At 45.1% G+C, this 20,217-nt stretch overlaps 1 protein-coding gene across 1 annotated transcript; it reads left to right on the top strand.

Moving 5' to 3' along the window:
* The first annotated feature begins 14,304 nt into the window (after nucleotides 1–14,304).
* On the top strand, nucleotides 14,305–19,850 carry KLF4 (KLF transcription factor 4). Its single transcript, XM_062599645.1, has 5 exons — nucleotides 14,305–14,712; nucleotides 14,795–14,915; nucleotides 15,022–15,913; nucleotides 16,011–16,175; nucleotides 17,769–19,850. The coding sequence occupies exons 1-5, from the start codon at nucleotides 14,708–14,710 to the stop codon at nucleotides 17,942–17,944; spliced, it is 1,359 nt and encodes a 452-aa protein (XP_062455629.1). The 5' UTR covers nucleotides 14,305–14,707; the 3' UTR covers nucleotides 17,945–19,850.
* Nucleotides 19,851–20,217: the final 367 nt, after the last annotated feature.

Below are 20,217 nucleotides of genomic sequence, written 5' to 3'. Positions count from 1 at the left end.
AGAATTGTTCCCTCTGCCCTTTAAATCTCTGAGTGATCCTACAAAATTGAAATATGTAGCAGTTGCAGGTGTAAAGCTTAAGAGCACTTGTTTCTGTGTGAGAAAAACACTCCTGTAAACCAAAAAGCATCAGCACATGAAGTCAATAGGACTTAAGCACATGCCTGACATTAAGTGTGTCCTTATAGGTCTTTCTAAGCAAGTCCTAAGCTCCTACCTAAGTGACTTGTGGTTTGGCTGACCACAATAACACATAAAAGAAACAGTATTGCCTGATGCACTGAGAAGAGTTGCAGCTGGATTTGAAAATCTCAACCACAAAAGCAAAAGAGGTCCAGCAGAGACCTGTCATTGCAGCCACACTGATTACTTAATGGGCTTCCCTTTGGACATCAGGTTGGCTGGACCAATGTAAAAGTAGAGTAAAAAAAAAGTAGCAAGCAAAAGAGAAAATAGGAGGGGAAAACAAAACAAAACAAAAGGATAAGTAAGAGGTGAAAGAGAAAGAGAAACAATTAGGAAATAGTCAGAAGCAGCCAAAGAAGGGTGTTGGCTGAGGAAAAGAAAACAGCTGAGGGAAGTGTATATGGTGCTGTGTCAGGAGAAAGGAGGAAAAAAAAAAAAAAAAAAAAAAAAAAAAAAAAAAAAACAGGCAAGGCAGATAGGCTTCTCCTGGTTTCAGGAAATGATAAATGACTGGGGAGACCTGAGTTCAGTTCCAGCTTCTTCCAGAAGTTTAGGCAAATTTGTTGACCTCATCAACCAAAGGTAGTAAGAGACTCAGACGTGTCACTATCTTTAAAAGCAATTAAATGCCTAAAAATCCATAAAAATCTGTTCCCCAGTCTCCCATCTGTAAAGAAAGGAGGTGCACAGAAGGTTTTGAAGGTTTTTTTCACCCTAGAGGGACTTTTCTGAAGATAAATGCTTATCTGCCTAATGTACAGGTAGTTTTCAAAGGTTCTGAGTGATGGGGGGGGCAGGGAAATTTGGTGACAAGTTACCATGACCTGGTATCTATGACTACTGAGATAAACTCCACCATTTTCAGTACCACAAACAATGAGCTGCACAGATGCAAGGCGAGAAGACAGCACCTCAGGGTACCTCAGCAACTCCAAGTGAAAACTACTTAAATTTATATCACCAAATTGAAGTACATTTGTAATCATTAAAACATCTAGAAATATCTTATATTTTCTATATAACCCGTTTTTCCATAGTTAACATCTGGATGGAGACTTTTCGTTCTCATGAAACCAAAACCTCCATAAAGCTTATCAAAGAAACAGTTTCAAACTCACTTTTTAAACTTCTGTTTCAAAAAAATCTCAAAAACCAGCAAGAATGTGCACAGAAATCTCAGGGAAAAATATGTTTATCTTCCAGTGGAATATATACATAATTCCTCTCCCGTTATTTTTTTAAGTAAATTCATTCAAAATTGGCTTATTTCTCATCATTTCTGGACTGTGCTATAAAAATGCAAGGATGGGAGGACTAAGGGGCTTCCAAACGATCAAATAAGGCCTGAGCCCATGCCATTCACAGGGGATCGTGGCTGATCCTCCAAACACCAGGATCCAGCTGATTACAGGCTCAGGGCCAACAGCTGAACTAGAAGATGAAAATGAAACATCCCCAAATGCTCATCCTTTAGGCAGAAGTATCATACGTCTTTGAGTCCCAGGCCCTGTAACATGAAAACATGAGAGAAACATGAACTACATAAGTTCATGTTTCTGTCGAGACTCCAGAACAAAGCTGCCTAGAAATTCAGTTGCTCAAAACAAATGCTTAAAACAAATTGTTAAAAATCAAAGCTCTGATCTGAAGCTTGGGTCCAAATCAAAACACCCCTGAAGTTTTGCAACTTTTATAGCCACAGGTTTTGGGGGGATTCCTTTCTTGTAACACTGTCAGTTTTTGGAAACGTGACCTTAGTATTTACTCAGTCTTGCAATTTAAAATGCAGACTGACCTTCATATATCAAATGCACTTAAGCATGCTCACAACCTAGCAGGTCCAAAATGAGCTTTCCTGTATCTTGAGGACAAGAAGCAATTTATAACTCAGTGTGAATGAGACAGTTAATCTAAGTGTTGCAGATTTTTTTGTCTCATTAATCTGGTGGGTTTGTAAAACTAATCAAGGAGCTGTTGTTGCCTGTATGTAGAGGGTTTCAAATCAGCGCTGCTCTGCTAGGTTCTTGCATTACATTCTTTTGTGCTACATAGAATTTCCACTAGGACATTTTGTCCCCCAGGCGTCATTACTTAGTCTATTACACTCACACATACACACACGCCTCCCTCTAGTTGCAAAACTTCAGCTAGCTAAATTAACTCTCTTCCAGATGAGTTTGACATAATCTTATTTACTTTCATAGTGCCTATGCCGGTATGCAAATACATTACTCAGCACTATCAACTCTGTACTTTCACCAAACTATTAACTCTATGTTTTTTTAACACTAGATACCAGATAGCAATATTTCTATGCCAAATGGCTGAACACTTATGTCTAGCAGGAGAAAACTTGTAACATGCACAACTACCTCTGGCTGGCATTTTTAAAGATTTAAGACTTACTTAAGAGGGGAAAGTACTCCTCTCCTATCTGATCCCAATGGCCTCTCAGTATCCCATTCCTGTTCATATAAAAATACAATGTTGTATTTTTATCTTATGAGGAAAATCCTGATCAGCTTCTCTAGTTCTCTAGGATGCAAGATACCGTGGTGGTAAAGCCACACAGATGAGGAGCAGATCAGGAGCCCAGTGCCCACACAGGATCAAGTGAAACACTTTGTCCACAGCAGTGAGGTCAGTCCTGACAACTCTGCCTCCCACATGCAGGCAACACTGCAAAACGCAGACGTCAGTGAGGAGGCGAAACCAGTCCGAGGCGCTCGCATGACGAGTGCCTGGGTGAAATCAAGGTGGGCTGCACCACTGAAACCAGGGGCTTATGGCCAATTTGTGCATCTATCTGAGGAGCTCAGATGGATGTAAACACCTGGCCAGAACCGAGCTAAATTTAAAGAGTAAACAAGTCTTCCCTCTAATGCAAGGCAAAAGGCTTGAGAGACCAGTATATTGGTCTAATTTGATGCTAGGTAAAGAAATCACCAAACTGCTAACACCAGAGAAACCTGAGCAAAGCCGACTTTCTACAATCTTGCTTCATATCTGTTGTAAAATGCATTTTGGCCTACTATGGACTTCCATGGTGCAAAACTGCACTTCATATTTGATCCCAACACAGTTAATTGCACAAATAGGCAAAAAAGTTGAAAAGGACATTTCCAAGCTGAAAAACAAAAGGTAACATCAAGTAAACAAAAGGAAGTGAGAAGTACAGCTTAAATGTCAAGAAGCTGGCTTCTACAATTTCCCCTTCCTACCACCTCATGGGTCTCAGGATGATTTTGCTGGGTTGCTCTTCTACTTGCAGAGACCAGTGTATGACCATGGGTTAGGGTCTACTAGGGTAGCCCAAGACTTCAGGGAGAAGATCCAGGCACCAAGTAGGAGGTATCCAAAGGCTGCTTGAAGAGGTCTCTCTAGGTCCCAGACCCAGGCCTCTGGCTGCTTGAACAAATAAACATCATTATCCTTATTGCTTTTGCTTATATCACAAGACCAGCAAAACATGAGAATATAAAAAAGGCTCCTTGACACAGTGTGAAACAGCACTTTGACTATCCAATAAATAAAGTAACTTTGACTTCTACAGGGCTCTGGTCTATCTAACCCTAATGCACACCAATCTATTTGTGGTAGAGCTAAAATTACAAGACATTTCTCCTGTAAATAGTTTCTTTTATTATTTTCAGTTGTTAGCAAGGTTAAAACTAAAAAATCTTTGACACCAGAACTTGTTGTATTTCTTCTTTGTTTGAAAAAAATCTATTTTTTTCTATGGGTTTATCTTCTTTCTCTTTGTTCCATGTCTGAATACATTTACCATGGATGTTTCCTGGCATGCCATGCCAAGAAGAAGTATTACTTTCTTTTATCCTCAGACAATCCAGACTCAGACTTAAAAACTGAAACTTGGCATGTTGATCAGTTCTCAATAAAGGCTACACGTCTTTGCTAGGGAAGGATATCTAACCAGGGCTGAACTATCTGTTTGTGAAACATTATTTTCAGATATGTATAGTGTCTTTTTCATCAAGTCAAGACCAAGTCTTGATCTTGCAAGCACTTATATGGATGACTTACAAATGTTGTTTAAGGATTATATATATTCAGTCTTACTCTATGTTACCAAGTTAGTTAACCTGGCTAAAAATAATAACTTAATGAGAAAAGAATGACAAAAATTTCTGGTATAGCTGGAGTGTAGTTGTAACATCCCTAAATACTACAGTATATATAGGCAAAGGGAAGAGGTAGTGATCACTTTCCCTAAAACAGCAAATATAAAAAATGAAGATTTTTGTTGTCTTATGTTAAGAGTACCAGGAATATATATATAAACCAGGTTTTTATGTGTGTGTCTCTCTCTCTATATATACACACACACACACATACACACACACACACAGATATATACATACATACATAAACTTATGTACATATATACACACACAAAACACACAAACACACACACACACACCCACACATATAAACAAAAACCTTGAGCGGTAAAAAGAGAGATCATCTGCTTGGCCAGCTGCATTGGAATGAGCTAGAAATTCCAACTCAGCTATAGTGATTTCAAAAGAGCACTGGCAAGACATTTAAATCAGCAAGTTGAGTTTTTTTTCAAGGCTTATAATTAGATACAGCACCGAATTAACAAAGAACGGATGCTGCTCAAAACATGATTCTACTTCGATGAAGCAGAAAAAAATCTAGCATTTAGAGTCTTTTCTGCAAAGGAAAAGTGATTAGTGTTATTCAATTTTCCTGTGGTTTTTGATCCTATTCGGGAGCTGCAGCTCCCACCTATTTCCACCCCAACGATTGGCAGCAAGTGCTCTCCTAAAGGCAATAGTCAAATGATACCAGTAAGCTATATTACTAAGCTACAGCTCCTCATCCGACTGGGAGGTACCTGAGTGGAAATGCACCCATTTAAATGAAGGAACCACTAGCGCATGCATGTTGTAGGAGGTCACATTGTGAAGCAGTGGTACAGCCAACCTCAAATTCAGCACTCAACCATCTCCAGACCACATTATCCATCAACTTCAGCTCTAAAGTTTTCTATCTCAAAAAGATTTGCTGATCAAAAGACTCCTGAAGACAGACTCTAACAGCATCTACAGACCAAGATCTAGAAAATGTACTGTAAGAACCACCCAGGCTTCTTTGAAATTTAAATTGTCATTTATTTCACCTTCATCACTCAGTGCTCAGTAAACATTATGAGATCTTGGAGGGGAGCTTTCACCAAAGCAATGTGTTTGCTCTGCATAGCCTCATGTACATAACCACCTCACACTCATTCTTGCTGTAGTTACCTCATTGAAAAGATAGGTGTGGAAACAAAATATAACAAGATATGCTCTGCCTTCAGTTTCATACACAGCACCCAATCGCAGAGGACTAACATAGGACAGGGCTATGGTTGGAAGAAATAGGATTCCTGTGGGTTGTAGGAGAGGAAGAGCAATTGCTCTTCCCCTATTCATCACAGGGCAGTCTTCTACAAAAAGCAGTAGTAAGATTGAAGTCAGTGTCAATCAGCCTGACACCTTCTATTATTGATAAGTGGAGTGCACTGACTTCAGATTATCTTTGCCAAAGAGCTGCCAGGCAAAGTACCATCCGATTACCTTCTGATGCTTTGCTAACCAAGTTCCTGTTCACTTCCTAAACAACTCCAAGAAAAAACACAGAATAAGAGTGGGAGATACAGTATTGATAAAACCTTCCTAGTCAGGACAAGCATGGTGAAGAAAGAAGTTGGAGCTTCTTTGCAACCTGTTTTTTATCCTTTCCTTGCTGAAGTTGGAAGGCAGTATCTGAGCAAGTTTGCTGTCCCCCAAATGGCTCACTCCTGGAGTGAAGTCATAAGTCTGTGCTTACACCATCTGTCTATTGACACGGAGATGACGGTGACTCACAAGTTCAACACTGTGACTTAACTGCTGCATGGTATGCTGGAAAGTTTTCTCTTTCTCCAGAATTTCAGTATAAAGTACTTGTTCCAGTAACAGATAATGGTAGATTATTGCCCGTTTTACTTTATCATAGTGTCATGCAATCACTTTGCTACCACAATAAAAACTCAATTCCTTTCTTTGTAATGCTACACCCAGCACAAGTCCCAGCCAAGTTAAAGTCTTAAGAATAGTGTCTGAAGTAGCAAGCTCACTAAAGGTTGGCAAGTGACCACCTAAGCCACAATAAGCAGGTTTGTGTGTTCTTAATGTGCCTGAATGATGAGAGAAAAAAAGAAAACTCTCCTGTAGATTTAGTTCAGGACTAGGTCAGCCTAACAAGGTACTGCTGTAGATCAACAGATGCTTTGTAACTCACTGGAGTGGCAAATGCAGGTGGGGACAGGTCATCCCTGCATGGCTGATGGGAAGGGACATGCAGAGCTGCGGAAACCATATGGCTTTCGCTCACGTGCCGCTCTCCTCACACAGATCAGAGCTGTTTCAGACTAGCAGAGCTAACACAGCTTTCCCATAAGATAACAAAATAAACAAAATAAGCTTGCACTGACACACAGCACATTTTCAGCAAGGTAGAAACAGCACCACAAAAATCATCTTCCATTCCCAAATAATACTGCTAACCTAGCCTTTGCTAAATTAAATGTGAAGGTTTTAATATTTTATTCATAGTATTTTCTATTTGACCTTTTTGACTACTGAAGCTCCATGTTTCAGATATTTCTGGCACACTAAGGCTTTGATGCTGGCAAGTATCTGGCCAGAAATTAAATATTTGTTCTTTTGGATCATGTTTTCATCCAGCTGTGTGCTTTAAGACATTCCCTGTGATACTATGGGACACCAATGTTACATCTAAGTAGCTTCTATATTCACATGGATGTACAGAAAGGAGCCACAGACCACTGAGAGGGATTTCTATGAAAAAAAATAGTGTTTCAAAGTAGAGTTTAATAACTTTGAAAGCAGCCTGGTGCTCAAAAGCCCAGAAAGAGCTGTGAACTGTGAGCCTGTGTGATGGTAGCTATGGTTGAAGACTGCCACAATGACGATGTGGACAGCAGTCTCGCTAAGTAACGGTAACAACTTGACTGCCTAGAGCTGCCAGAAGGCCATGAATACCAAAGCTAAGGAGGAGCAGGTTGGAGCAATCCAAAAAATTTAACGCAGCAACGGAGCGAAACTGAGTGAAGAAAACTTCAGAATGACTGTCTGGAAACACTTCCTTATCGTGCTGCTCATTAGGCTAAAGGAAATTCTAGCAACCCACAGCTTTTGAGTCACTGTGAAACAGACTCAAGAACTGGGATAGGGAGGGAGCACATTTGCCCTGATGAACCTTCTTCATTCTGCAGTCTTCTTGCACGCAGTTCTTCCACTGTAGTCAACAAGGCAGTTGGCCATGTAACTGTGCTCCAGGCTGCTAACAAGAAATATCACATGCACCCTTCTGGATAGATGAAACACACAGTCTCCACAGTCACATTGCAAAGCTTCTACTTCCAAAAGCTTGGGCACAGGCTTTCATGCCGGAGGTGTCACCATTTGTTTCCTGCATGCACTAGTCTGATTTCTAAGAGTCAAGACAATCTTTTCCAAAGGGAAGAAAACATGACCGAGTCCAGTTTGGCTGACTTGTCAAGACACTAACTCTTTGGAGTTCTGCCTGAGCCACTTCTTCATCAATCAGAGGTGCTTCCTGACAAAGTATGAGAGCTCAGAGATGTAGGAGAGAAAATTGTTTCTTCAAACAGATATGCCTGTCGAAAGAAGAGGAAATTGGAGAAAATAAAAAAGGAAAAGTAAAGAAAGCAGACCTGAGACAGGTGGGGAGAGTGAAAACACTATAAATTATATTTGCAAAGGAGAGGCTGTATAGAGGCAACATAGACATGAAAAGTAGCCTGGAGGAAAAGCTCACAGAGAAACTACAAATATTGTTTGAAACAGACTTACAGTGATGATATTTCCACAGCTTAGCAGGGTTTTCCCACCAAAGCATGGTCTCAGAGAATGGGTTCTGGGGTTAAGCAAATGTTTTCTCTAGCATCAAATGCTAGAGAATTACATACATTAACTTCCAAGAGATCCTCTAACTAAGATCCTCACAACTCATGTAGAGAAGGACAACTTACAGCTGTGGTCTTTCAAAACCTGAGGACCCTTACTGTCTGCCAAGTTTCTCCTCCTGTCTAAGACTGGCCCAAACCTGTGATAAGCAGCTCCTGCTTACCTCTTCCTATTTAGCCACACCATTGATGTCTAAACTTGAAGTGATGGAAAACTGTCCAAGCCTCCAGCCACATCCAATGTTTTGGCCACATCCATGTCTTTGCTCACGGGATGCCAGCACCTGAAAGTATTAACTGATATAAATACCCTCCTACATCTTAATTCCATATCTGTTTTTTCATAATCTCAGCTGCATCAGTTCTTGTAAGTACCATAAACGCACTACGAAGAGTTTAGATAGCATATGCAAGGAAATTGTAAAGGAGTTTGGAAATAAATACTTTTTTCTTCTGATAAGTTTAGCTGTATCTTTTCTCCACAAATGGATGGTATTATGCCTCCCATTTAAAAGAAAAAGAGAGAGAGAGAGAGAGAGAGAAACAGGGAAAAAAAAGTATGAAAACATTTACGTCGCAAAATCACACACACAACATTGGGTGTGCCAGAATTAAAGTTGTCCATGCTGCCGTCTTTTGATCCCTTCCTTGCATTACAAGATCACAAGCTACCTTCCAGAGGAGCTCTGCTTCACTCATTACTCAAGGTGGATGTTCCTCAGCAGTGGACAGATTTAGCCCTAATCTAAGTTCCACCTTGGCTTGGCATCTCTGAAGGCCTCGAACCTGCCAGCAGGCAACACTTGGCACAAAGCGATGAAAAAAAAATGAGCAGTTTATTCCTTGTTTCTTCCTCATTGTGCAGAGTGTGGCCCCTGGCCTTACTTACTGCATGCTATTGAATTCCTTCTCAGAATGCAGCTTTATTAACTTCCTCATGTTTCCTCGTTACAGGTTTCCTACGGCACTCCTTGCCCCCACATCTCAGTGCCATGCAAACACAATGCACCTCATGGCAGCATGAGTGGCGGATCCCCCGTTCAGTAGCGATTACCCTTAAACAGCTGTGCTGGTCTGGGGCATCCGCCAGAGGACACCTCCCGGCAGCTCCTCGGGGCATCCAGCTCTCACACCCTGCTTCCTGGGGCAGGGTTTCAGTAGTGGCACTGTCCACGGCGGGGCTTCCTTGGAAGCAACAGAGCTGAGGTCCTAACCGGGGACACGAAAACTGGCCTTTAGCAATACTGTCAGAGCATCGTTATGCAGAGCTGATGTCAAAAATCTGAGCATAGTTTCCATATTGCTATCATTAGAAGAGCAAAAGGCTGTTATCATACAGTAATGGACTCCTGCTGGTCCATTAATGCTGAAGCAAAGCTGGAGGCATTTATGGAAACAATGTTGAAGCCTGATATTTATTTTCAGAGCAGGCAGCATTGATCCTTTCTCTCAATGTTCTGCCACAATGTCTTCATTTCTGCCCAAATGAGGGGAATATCTAATAATTTCATCTGCTGGATATTGGTGCAGTGAAGTAACAGATGTTCTTGACTTCAGCAAAGCAAATAGTTTAAAAGACATCTTGGGTCAATCAGTTATCCAGCTCAGTTTATCCATAACATTGCACGGGAGGAATCATGGAAAGATGGTAGAAGTATGGTTTACTGTCTTTTGATTACCTAGCTCATTAGCATAAATTTAATTTCATATATTTCTGGTTATATATTTAGATAGCTGCTGTTTTCTAATATTTCTCATATCTTGCACCTGAATGTGTGTTTTGCTAGGAAGCATGTTATCAGTTCAGATTACATTCCTTAGAAGCACCACTTTTACTCAAACAAAAGAAACTCAGAGCTTAACTATGGAGAGAGGGCTTGCAAAATCCACTGGCATTGAAAGCCAAGTTCTCCTTGGTGGGTGCTGAGACCTGCAAGATCAAATCAATTGTAGTATTAGAGCTTTCTGATGAGCAACAAGCGGCAAGTTCTTACATACATAAAGGAACGAGAAAAAAAAGATGCAAGTGTGTCATCTTCCTGGGTCTGCAGGCAAGCCTTACTCTTGCTGTCAACTTCAGCAAGCACCAGAAAACCGAAATGAATGAGGCTGCTGTTACCAACACTCCTTCTCAGAACTACACAGATAAGAGAAGAATAAATGGATTTTATACCAGTGCTTTAATTGAGATTGTTAACTGAAGGTTACTGGTTAAAAGGGAAAGCAGACTGAACAAGAAGAGCCCAGGGTGGGGAAGGTGGACAGATCTCTTCCACACATTTCCAGAGCAATAGAGGGGCCTGGGAGGTGAGGTGGGAACAAGAGAGAAACAGCACAGCAGAAAAGAGGTTCTTTGGGGGAGACAGCGAAGTCAGATATCTTTTCTTCTTTCCACAGACTAGTGGACAACAGTGTTAGATGTCTTAGATGTTCCAGACTGCCCATAATGGAAGAATTAGGATCCCCAAGGAACATTCAAAAAGGTAAACTTGGTAGTAATCCCAACACCTAGCTTTTTCTTCAGAGCTAACTTCACAGAAGAGCTTGGTCTTCTCACCCATACATCCTATATCCTCCAGAATATGTCAAATCCATCTCCTATCAACAAGGATGATCTCTGGTTAGCTAACAAGCTAGTAGTTTCAAGTTTTCTTGTTTTTCTCCAATTCCTCCTTTGATTCTTGGGAAAAAAAAAATGAATCAGCCTCACGCATGCAAAAAAATCACAGACAAACAAACAAACAAGCAAACAAGGATTCATCCCCTTCACTGAATGTGAGGGGTACTTGCAGGGACTTTAAGAAGGATGCTTATTGCCAAGTCCTTGTTTGCGCTGGTCCCATTGCGGGAGCCACTTACATAAGTCATTTGTTAGATCTTCGTGGAATATGAATTTCAAGATGGGGCAAATCCATTAAAACAATGATGGATGGGGGCAAACCCACTGAAACAATGACGTCTGAGCAAGAAAAAAAGGTTTAAGGACGTTTTGGTTTTGAAACCACAGCTTCAAGGTATCTTGCCTTTTAAAGAAGGACAATAATCCCTGGGTTGCATGGAGGTAGGATAGCTGTGGTGCATGAGAAACCCAGAGCGCTGCAGCACAGCGCGAGGTGCTGGCTGCCCCTGCCGGGAGGTGGCAGGAGGATCAGCACCTCAAAAGTGGGTGCCAGTAACAACCTCCACAACGCTAGCTCTGACGGGTGACCCAAACCACGGACCTGTGCTGCAGGGTGTTTCCCTCCCCCATGCTCCCCTGCCACCCTGGGATGTTAGCAAGACATCTCGCTGGATCTCTCTGGCCCGTCTCATGCACAAAAGTAACTAACTCGAGCTATTAACAAGATTTTCCAAAAGCAGGTGGCAGCCAATGCGAGTGACTACAGGCACTGCTGCCTTTCCGAGCACGCACACTCCTGAAGCCTAAGTGCGTATATGCGTATATACTGCTCGAAACCTGCCTGGAGCTGCACACAGGCAATCTTCAAAAATGTGCCCTTCGCACTGTATTAATAATCCATGAAAAAGGGGGTTTTATTTCTATTTTTGAGATAAATAAGGTAACTCACACTCAAAAAAGTTAAAAAAAAAAAAAAAAAAAAAAAAAAAAAGCTCAGAAGTATTTTATGAAGAGCATATAACACATGCTGGAAAACAGACTTCCAAAAAACAGATCTCCCTGGGCACAGTCCAGGGAAGAGGTTTGGTGCTTGTGGCTCAGGGCTGTCTTACTCACCAGCCATGGTGTGCCGAGACCCATCACAATGCATACAGATCCAGATAAACCCTTGTCACTGGACGTCCACGCGCTGCAGGGCACCATGCATGACGGCAGCTGCACATGAGGCCTCTCCAACCCTTCCACTGCCTCTTCAAGAGAAGTCCATGAATTCGGGTGGTGGGACAGAAGAAGCCCACCGGCTGCTGAGTTTGTGTTTGTGAAGCCACCAACCTCCTGTTCTCCCACAGCCTTGCTGGGGGCAAAACCCAGTGCACACCACCGATGCTAACGGATTAGCCGCTTTTGATTTAAATCGCAGCAAGGTTGGGCTCACTGGGTGTTTTTCTCCCTTCCTCTGCTATTTGGTGCCCATGTGAAGCGGAGGCCTGGTGGGAGGATCCACAAATTCCTGCTGCAGGTTAGCCGCGCTCTTTCATCCCCTTGTCCCGTCTTTGCGGATTCATGTTCTCAGGTTTATTATTGCTACTTTTGCAATAACATGCGGTAGACAGGGAAGAAGCCGTCTCCCTGCTGGGGAAAGAAAGAAACACGCGAGCGCCACAGCCGTCCCGCGCATCTGGTGCTGCAGCCGGCTGCTTTCTATCCAGACGCTGCATAATCTGCAAAAATGTCACCGCACGTCCTGAGGCAAGAGGGACACGAGTTCTCTGCAGCTTTCTATCTGAGATTAAGCAACCCCTGCAGTCAGCTTTGAACAGCAGAGAGGCATGCTCCGTTCTGACTTAGAGGAAGGAAAGTTTTAGGAAAAAAAGAAATTTGGAAATTTGGAGAAAATTGAGAGTAAGAAACAAGATATGCTGGCCAGAAAAGGCATATCGGTAAAAATCTAGTTTAAAAGAACTTAAGAGCATTATGCAGGCTAGGAATGCACGGGCTGTAAGTAGTCCTGAGCTCAATTCACTTCAGGACCATTAAATCACATTCACTTTCATTTAAGGGAGGAAAAGAAAAACTTACAACTTGTGCTTAATTAGCAAAAAAGAATGTGTTGACCTTCATGCAGGATCTTCAAAAGCAGGCGGTGCTCCATTTACCGAAGCTTGCAGGTTCTCTTAAGCACCCCTGCGAACATTCGCACCACTTAAAACCAAGACTCAAGTGTAAAAGTGGGCCACATTGTTTTTTAAAGTAAACATTCGCAAGCTTCCTTGGGGACTAAGCTAGGAGGGAGGTTTGAACCTAAAAGCATTGCTCTTGGGCTTGGAAGCTAATTCATGAAGCATCTGCCCAAGAGACTGAGGGAATGAGCCCAGGAGAAAACCAAAATCAGGGAAGGCCAGTGCAAGGATGCTTGTTGCATCCCGACACATGTAATCAGGAATACTCATATTTTCCCCTTATCAGACATATTCGAGCATCCTCCCTAGCATTTCCCCTTCCTCTCTCCACATCCATCCCTATTGCACCGGTGGTTCCTAGTACATCTTCTGCCATGAAGTGGACTTTGCGCAGCACAAAAAAAAAAAAAAGAAAGAAAGAAAGAAAGAAATCTATTTTCTGGTGCCAAAGTTATTAATAATTAACATTTATAACATAAAACTGGTAGGACCAGTTTGCTAAAATAAAGCCGGGCAACTTTATTGTTGTTTCAGCGCTCAGCGCAGCCCCGGGGGCGCGCGTTGGCGGGCCCGGCGGGAGGCGCCGGCTCGACACCGTCCCCTGCAGGCAGCGCCGGGCACCGCGATCCCCTCGATTTGCGGGGTGTGGGGGAAGATCTGCAGCACCGCACCGCCAGCGAGGTGCACCGAGCGCCCCGCTCCCCGGCTCGGGCACCCGTCGGGAGCCGCGGGAAGCGGGCTCACCCAAAAAACACCCCGCGCCCACGAGCCGCGCAACTGCAACCAAAAAGACAAAAAAGGAGAAAAAGAGGAAAAAAAGCCCTTATCATTTTCGTGCATTGCCGCTCTTCGCGGACGTTTCCGTTTGGATAGGGATCGCGGCCCAAAGTGGAAAAAAATGTAACTTTTCTGTCCCTGTCCCCCCCCACCCCGCCCCCCGGGCCCCGCTGCAGCCCCCCGCGAGGCGCGCGCCAAACCCCGCGGCGCGCGGGCATTCCCGGGGCACCCCCCGCGCCTGACGTCACGGCGCGCGCGACCCCCGCCCCGCCTCCCCCCCCCCAGGCCGGCACCTGCCAGCCGCCCCGCCTGCGTCACTCCGCGCGCGGCGGCAAGGGGGCGGGGCGCGGGCGCGGGGCGGGCGCTGCCTCCTCCTCGCGCCGCGCGCTCGCCCCTCACCCCCCCCCCTCTCCCGCCGCACGTGTCAGTTTGTTTTCGCCGTCGCCCTGGCGACGGTGGGCGGGGCGCCGCGAGGTGAGGTTATAAAAGGGGTGGCGGCGGCGGGCGGCGGTTAGTGCCGAGCGGGGCGCGGCGGCGGCGGCGGAGCAGGAGCAGCGGCGGCGGCAGCGGAGCGCGGGCCGGCCGCTCCCTCCCTCCCGCCGGCACCTCCGCGCCCTCCGTCCGTGCCGCCCGGCTCCCCCATGGCCGCGCCGCCGGCGGCGGCTCCTCACGAAGCCCCTCGCGCCGCCGCGCCGCCGGTGCCGCGCTGCCGGGCGGCGGCTGCCGCCGCCTCCCCGTGGCGCTGCTAACAGCGGGGCGCGGAGTCCCCGCTCCTTTTTTTTTTTTTTTTTTTTTTTTTTCTTTTTTAACTAGTAATTTTTTTTTTCATTGCGACGGAGCGCGGAGCAGCGACCCGCGGCTGAGAGCCGGCGCGGCCCGACGGACGGCGGCGGCGGCACTCCCGGCGCGGCGGCGGCGCGGATGCGGTGGGTGCGCGGGTGCGGTGGGGGCGCGGCGCGGCGCGGCGGTGCGCGGCGGCTGACGGCCCGCTCTCGGTCCCGCCCGCAGGCAGCCCCCCGGCGAGTGTGAGATGGCGCTCAGCGGCGGCACGCTCCTCCCCTCCATCGCCACCTTCGCGGCGGGCGCCGCGGGCCGCGACAAGGCGCCGCGGCCCGCGGGCCCCGGCAACGTGAGTAGCGCGGGCGCGGCGGGCGGGCGGCGGCGACGGGCGGCGCGCCGGGGCGGGCGGCGGCGGGGGCCCGGCCGCCGGCTGAGCGGGGCCCGTCTCCCCGCAGAGGTGGCGGGAGGAGCTGTCGCAGCTGAAGCGGCCGCCGCCGGCGCTGGCGGCGCGGCCCCTGGAGGCGCCGCCGGACGAGCTGGAGGGCGCCGCGGGCCTCGGGCCCCGCCGCGACGCCGAGGAGTTCAACGAGCTGCTGGACTTCGACTTCATCCTCTCCAACTCCCTCGCGCACCACGAGCCGCCCGCTGCTGCTACCGTGGTGGTGGCTCCTGCCGCCGCCTCTGCCACCAGCCCCGCCACCGGCGGCTTCGCCTTCCCGCTGCCCCGCGCCGAGCCTGGCGGCCTCCTCTACGGCGGTGGCGGCAGCAGCGGCCGCGATGGGGCTGCCGCTGCCGCCGCCCCCTTCAACCTGGCTGACATCACCGATGTGCCCCCCTCGGGAGGATTCGTGGCCGAGCTCATGCGGCCCGACCTGGATCCCGTGTACATGCCAGCAGCCCTGCCGCCCCTGGGCAGCCTGCAGGGCAAGTTCGTGGTGAAGGCTGTGGGCGACTACAGCCACGTCGGCGTGAGCCCCAAGAGCGGCCCCCCGGCTGCCCCGCCGTCCGGCTCCGACAGCCCCGTGGGGCCCTACAGCCCCCTGCCGCGAATGTGCCCCAAAATCAAGCAGGAGGCTGCCCCGCCATGCACCCTGGCCCCACCACCACCGCCACACGGGGGTGGCCCCCGAGGAGCCCCGCAGCATGACTTCTCGCTGGGTTGCCCGTTACCCACCCGGACTACGCCGTCCCTGGGGCCTGAGGAGATGCTGAGCAGCAGAGACTGTCTCCCTGCTGCCCAGGCACTGAGCCACCCACCACTGCCGCTGCCACCAGGGTACCCACCAGCACCCGGCTACTCCACTTTCCTGCCTGAGCAGCTGCCTCCGAGCACGCTCCAGTACCAAGGTCAGTCAGTCTGTCTGGGCAGCTTCGGCAGGTCAGCCGAGGCAGCCGATTCAGCACCAGTGTTGACGGTGCTCATGCCATCTTCCTCCATCTCTAGAGCTGATGCCGCCGGGGAGCTGCCTGCCAGAGGAGACCAAGCCCAAGAGGGGACGCCGCTCATGGCCTCGGAAAAGGACTGCCACGCACACATGTGACTATGCGGGCTGTGGGAAAACCTACACCAAGAGCTCTCATCTCAAGGCGCATTTGAGAACCCACACAGGTGAGACCCAGTGCATGGGATTGGCAGGTTACCCTGGTGTGGGAGGGATGGGGTGAGCACTGCTCAGATGAGAAGGGGCAGGGGGAGCACAGGGAGAAGCCAAGAGCAGCAAGTCCTAACCTTTTTCTGCTGAGTTTCTGTTAGAGTGCAAAGTAACTGGAATTTTTGGTTTGTTTTGGCTTTTTTTTTTTCTTTTGGCTACATGGTGTCCTGAGCAGTTTTTGCTTATTGGCTCAGTGTTTTACTTAATGGTTCAGAATGACTCAGATGTGGGAGAGGGTGGGTTTCTTGATGAGGCAAAGTATGTTTGCTCCTCTCTTGCTATGTGGCTAGCTAATTAGCAGGTAGTTGGAAGTCAACTGGGATTTGTTGCTCTAGATAGTGTTGGCCTGTTCCTGAGAAAGGAGCAAACCTCTGTCTAAATCTCACTTTCTTTGCTCTTGGTTAAACACTTCCTGCCTCCTCCCCACCCCCAAGTCTTGGCTTGTTTTAGTGATCATGTAGCTGACATGCCCTCAGCTATAACAGCTCGCTAAAGTATTGACAGCTCTGCAAGCTGCTGTTCTCTTTCAGAGGAAATGGGGATAGGCTCCTTGTGAATGTGACTTTCAATTATATCTGTGATATGGACAGACTGCCCAGCCCTCACAGGGCAGCACACCTTCCCCTTAGTTAGCTCCAAAACAGACTGAGTTTAAGAGTTCACTGGCTGCTGCTAGAATTCAGATAAAATCTGCCAAAGCAGACACATAGAAGCCCAAGTTCAAACTTTCACCTTGCCATTCAGTACTGCAGTAACTGTGCTTGTGAAAACAGGTACATGATATACAGTTTCACCAGTACTGGCATTCTGTAAGAGTGATTAAATAGCCTGGGAATTTGCATAATTACAAACCTGAGATTGTGATTTGGTTCAAAACTTTTGCCCAAAGAGGAGATGGGGAAAGGAGAAGTGATAGCATAATGTTAGGCTGCATCTTCAGCTAATGCCAGTGGGAGCAGAACTGAAGTAATAAACAGAGCTTCCTGCCTGTCCTGAGCCAGTCAGTACTGTCTCCTGTATATATAGGGCTGTTAGGGGAACTTGTCTTGCAGTCAACAGCAGTTTTGCTTTAGTGAGGACAGTAAGATTGGGTTTTTAATTTAATCAAGTTGAGCTAATGAAAACAGTTTCCAGCTGGTTTTTAATTCTTGAAACCTACAATTATCTAAATCAATTATGTCTGTTGAACTATTTCTGGTTGATATTTGGTTGTATAACATTAGCCAGCAAAAACACACACTCTATCTGAGCTCTTGCATTCTGGAGTGTTGTGTACAGTACAAACAGTGTAAATAAGCATTTTATTGAAGATTTTGGAAACACCAATGTTTCATAATACCTGCAGCATTATCTTGTAAATACTATTTTATTCTACTAGTCTCCAGTTTGTTTCTAACTGCTTCAGGATCTTGACTGCATTTTCTTTGACTTGAAAACTAGGTGTGTTAGCACTTCTTGAAAGCAAGGTGTTAGAAAGGGAGGTTGAATAAAGGCACATGGGTATCCTCCAAATACCAAATTGACCTGTTTTCTTTTTATATTTTTTAAAGGTGAGAAACCTTATCACTGTGACTGGGAAGGCTGTGGATGGAAATTTGCCCGGTCCGATGAACTTACTCGTCATTACAGAAAGCACACAGGCCACCGCCCTTTCCAGTGCCAGCGGTGTGACAGAGCATTTTCCAGGTCGGACCACCTTGCCTTACATATGAAGAGGCACTTTTAATTGGAAGCAGTGGATCTTTCTGAAACTGCCGTAGAGATTCAGTATTTACAGCACATGGACTGTCTTCTGCAAGAAGGGGGATCTTAGTTTAAGCACTACAAAGAATCATGGTGAAGTCTTCCAAAGAGTGGAAATAGGGATAATTGCATATGAACATTGGAACTTTTTTTAAATATAAACTAAAAAAGACCAAAAACATTGGGGTCAATGACTGGATCTTCTATCATTCCATCTGTAAATCCAACTTGAATTATTTCCGGACTACAAAATGCCAAGAAGTGACTGGAAGTCACGGATATCAGGGTTAAATAGACTGTGTGTAGGAGGGAGGGTGGGGATATTACACAGGGAAATAACATTCCCTTAAATTTTTTTCAATGCAATATTAGATGTAAATGTCATCTTGTATTTTCCTTTTTTTTCCTTCTAAAAGCCATTACCATGTTAAAAGAGGAGGAAAATTCAGGTACAGAACTATGTTTTTAAAGCCTATTTCATGGTGCTTTGTGACTGTTGGTTCTAGAGGTACCAAAAACAGGAAGCCAAAGTTCTCAAACTGCTGCATATCTGACAAGGAAAATTGTCTTCCGATCTCCAGTTATGACCTAAATCAGGTAAATAAACCTGGTTTATTTTTTTAAAGAAAATAACTTTATGCAGACAGTCTGTAATGCACTGTGGTTTCGATGTGCAATAGTTTGTACAATGGTTTATTCCCAAATATGCCTTAAGCAGAACAAATGTTTTCTATATAGTTCTTTACATAATAAATATGTAATATAAATTTAAGCAAACTTCTATTTTGTATATTTGTAAACTACGAAGTAAAAATGAGCATTTTGGAGTTTGTATTTTGCATATTCAAGTTGAAAATAAGTTTTAAATAAACTCAAAATATTTTATCTGGATGGCTATTCTAATTTTCTTCTGTACATAGATGTGCCCAAAGAAACCTTATTTTTAGATATTTGTGAGTGGCTGAGTTTCCCAAGAGGAAACTTGCAGACTGAAGGTTCTGAAAGATTACGACTGTATACTTTCAGTGTTTATGTAGAGCACAGTGTGAGGGGAAAAGTGTACAGTTCTTGCTCTGAATATCATTGTCACTTACCTCACCTGCATCATGAAACCATCATTTGCTCTTTTTAAGATAACACATCTGGAATCATTTGTCAGAGGAAGTGTACCCCTTGAACATGTTAGATTTTGTGTTTTCAGAAAATAACTAAGACTAAAAGTCTTTCTATAGAGGGCCAACTTACTTGGCCTTTTGAAGATGAATGATTTTTACATTTTTTTCAATTCAGATAGCTGGAATATTTATATCATTTTCATGAGATCGAAGAAGTTGGCTGAACAGCATCTTAAAGAGTAAAACTTGAACTAAGGGGTGTACTTTTGAGTGTGTGCATAAAAAATTTTTAACAATAAATGTATGGGTTGTCATTTTATTTGAAGTCTAATCTAACCTGGAAATTTTGTGGATCAGCAATATCTGAACACTCAAAATTCCTAGGAGGAGCCCTAGTGTGTGTTTTAACTTGGGAACATCAGCCTTGTGAGGAGTCTGCAAACTAAGTAGCTGTGCATTTAAGCTCTGTTGCTCTAAATATTCCAATGTACCTTTGACTTCACTCATTTGACTGCAGTTAATGGAGCTTATTACATGCCTCAGGTAGTCACCATTTTTGTTGTAGATGTCCTTAGGGACCTCATTGCTCTAGCTTCTTTGTAAATATGTAGCAGTAACACTATTGCGACACTAATGCTTGCTGAATAGGACCTGTTTTTCTCACTGTTCTTTATAAGGAGAAGAAATGATTCCTCTTCCACTGGTTTAAAATGTCAGTCAGCTAGGAATTTGGATATACGTTATGTTGAATAAAAACTGAGCATGGAAAAGAAATTACAGGCATGATCCTTTCATATTTTTGCAGTTAAAATGAGTGGAAATATCAACTTTTTTTTCCAAGTATGCCTTAGGAATGCTATTAGATTTCCCATTTTGTTTTCTTTATTTTTGTGGTTATTGGTGCCACTTCTTTCTAAATCTATCTAAGTAACATAATGATGTTCAAAAAATTTTCTCACCTCGTATCTCCTTGGCATGCTTTGTTCAACTGAAAGCTGCCTTTGCTGGTTTATTTTATAGCTAACATGGGGAGTAGGGAATGTCTTGTTTGGTTTGCAAACAGTATTTTAAGTCAAATTAAAGTCATGAGTCACCCCTTATTTGAAGCTTTTTTTCAAGTGATAACTTTCTTAAAAAATTA

This window comes from Rhea pennata, chromosome Z (assembly GCF_028389875.1).
Source record: "Rhea pennata isolate bPtePen1 chromosome Z, bPtePen1.pri, whole genome shotgun sequence".
Classification (NCBI taxonomy): domain Eukaryota; kingdom Metazoa; phylum Chordata; class Aves; order Rheiformes; family Rheidae; genus Rhea; species Rhea pennata.
This window is presented reverse-complemented; position numbering and strand designations above follow the sequence as displayed.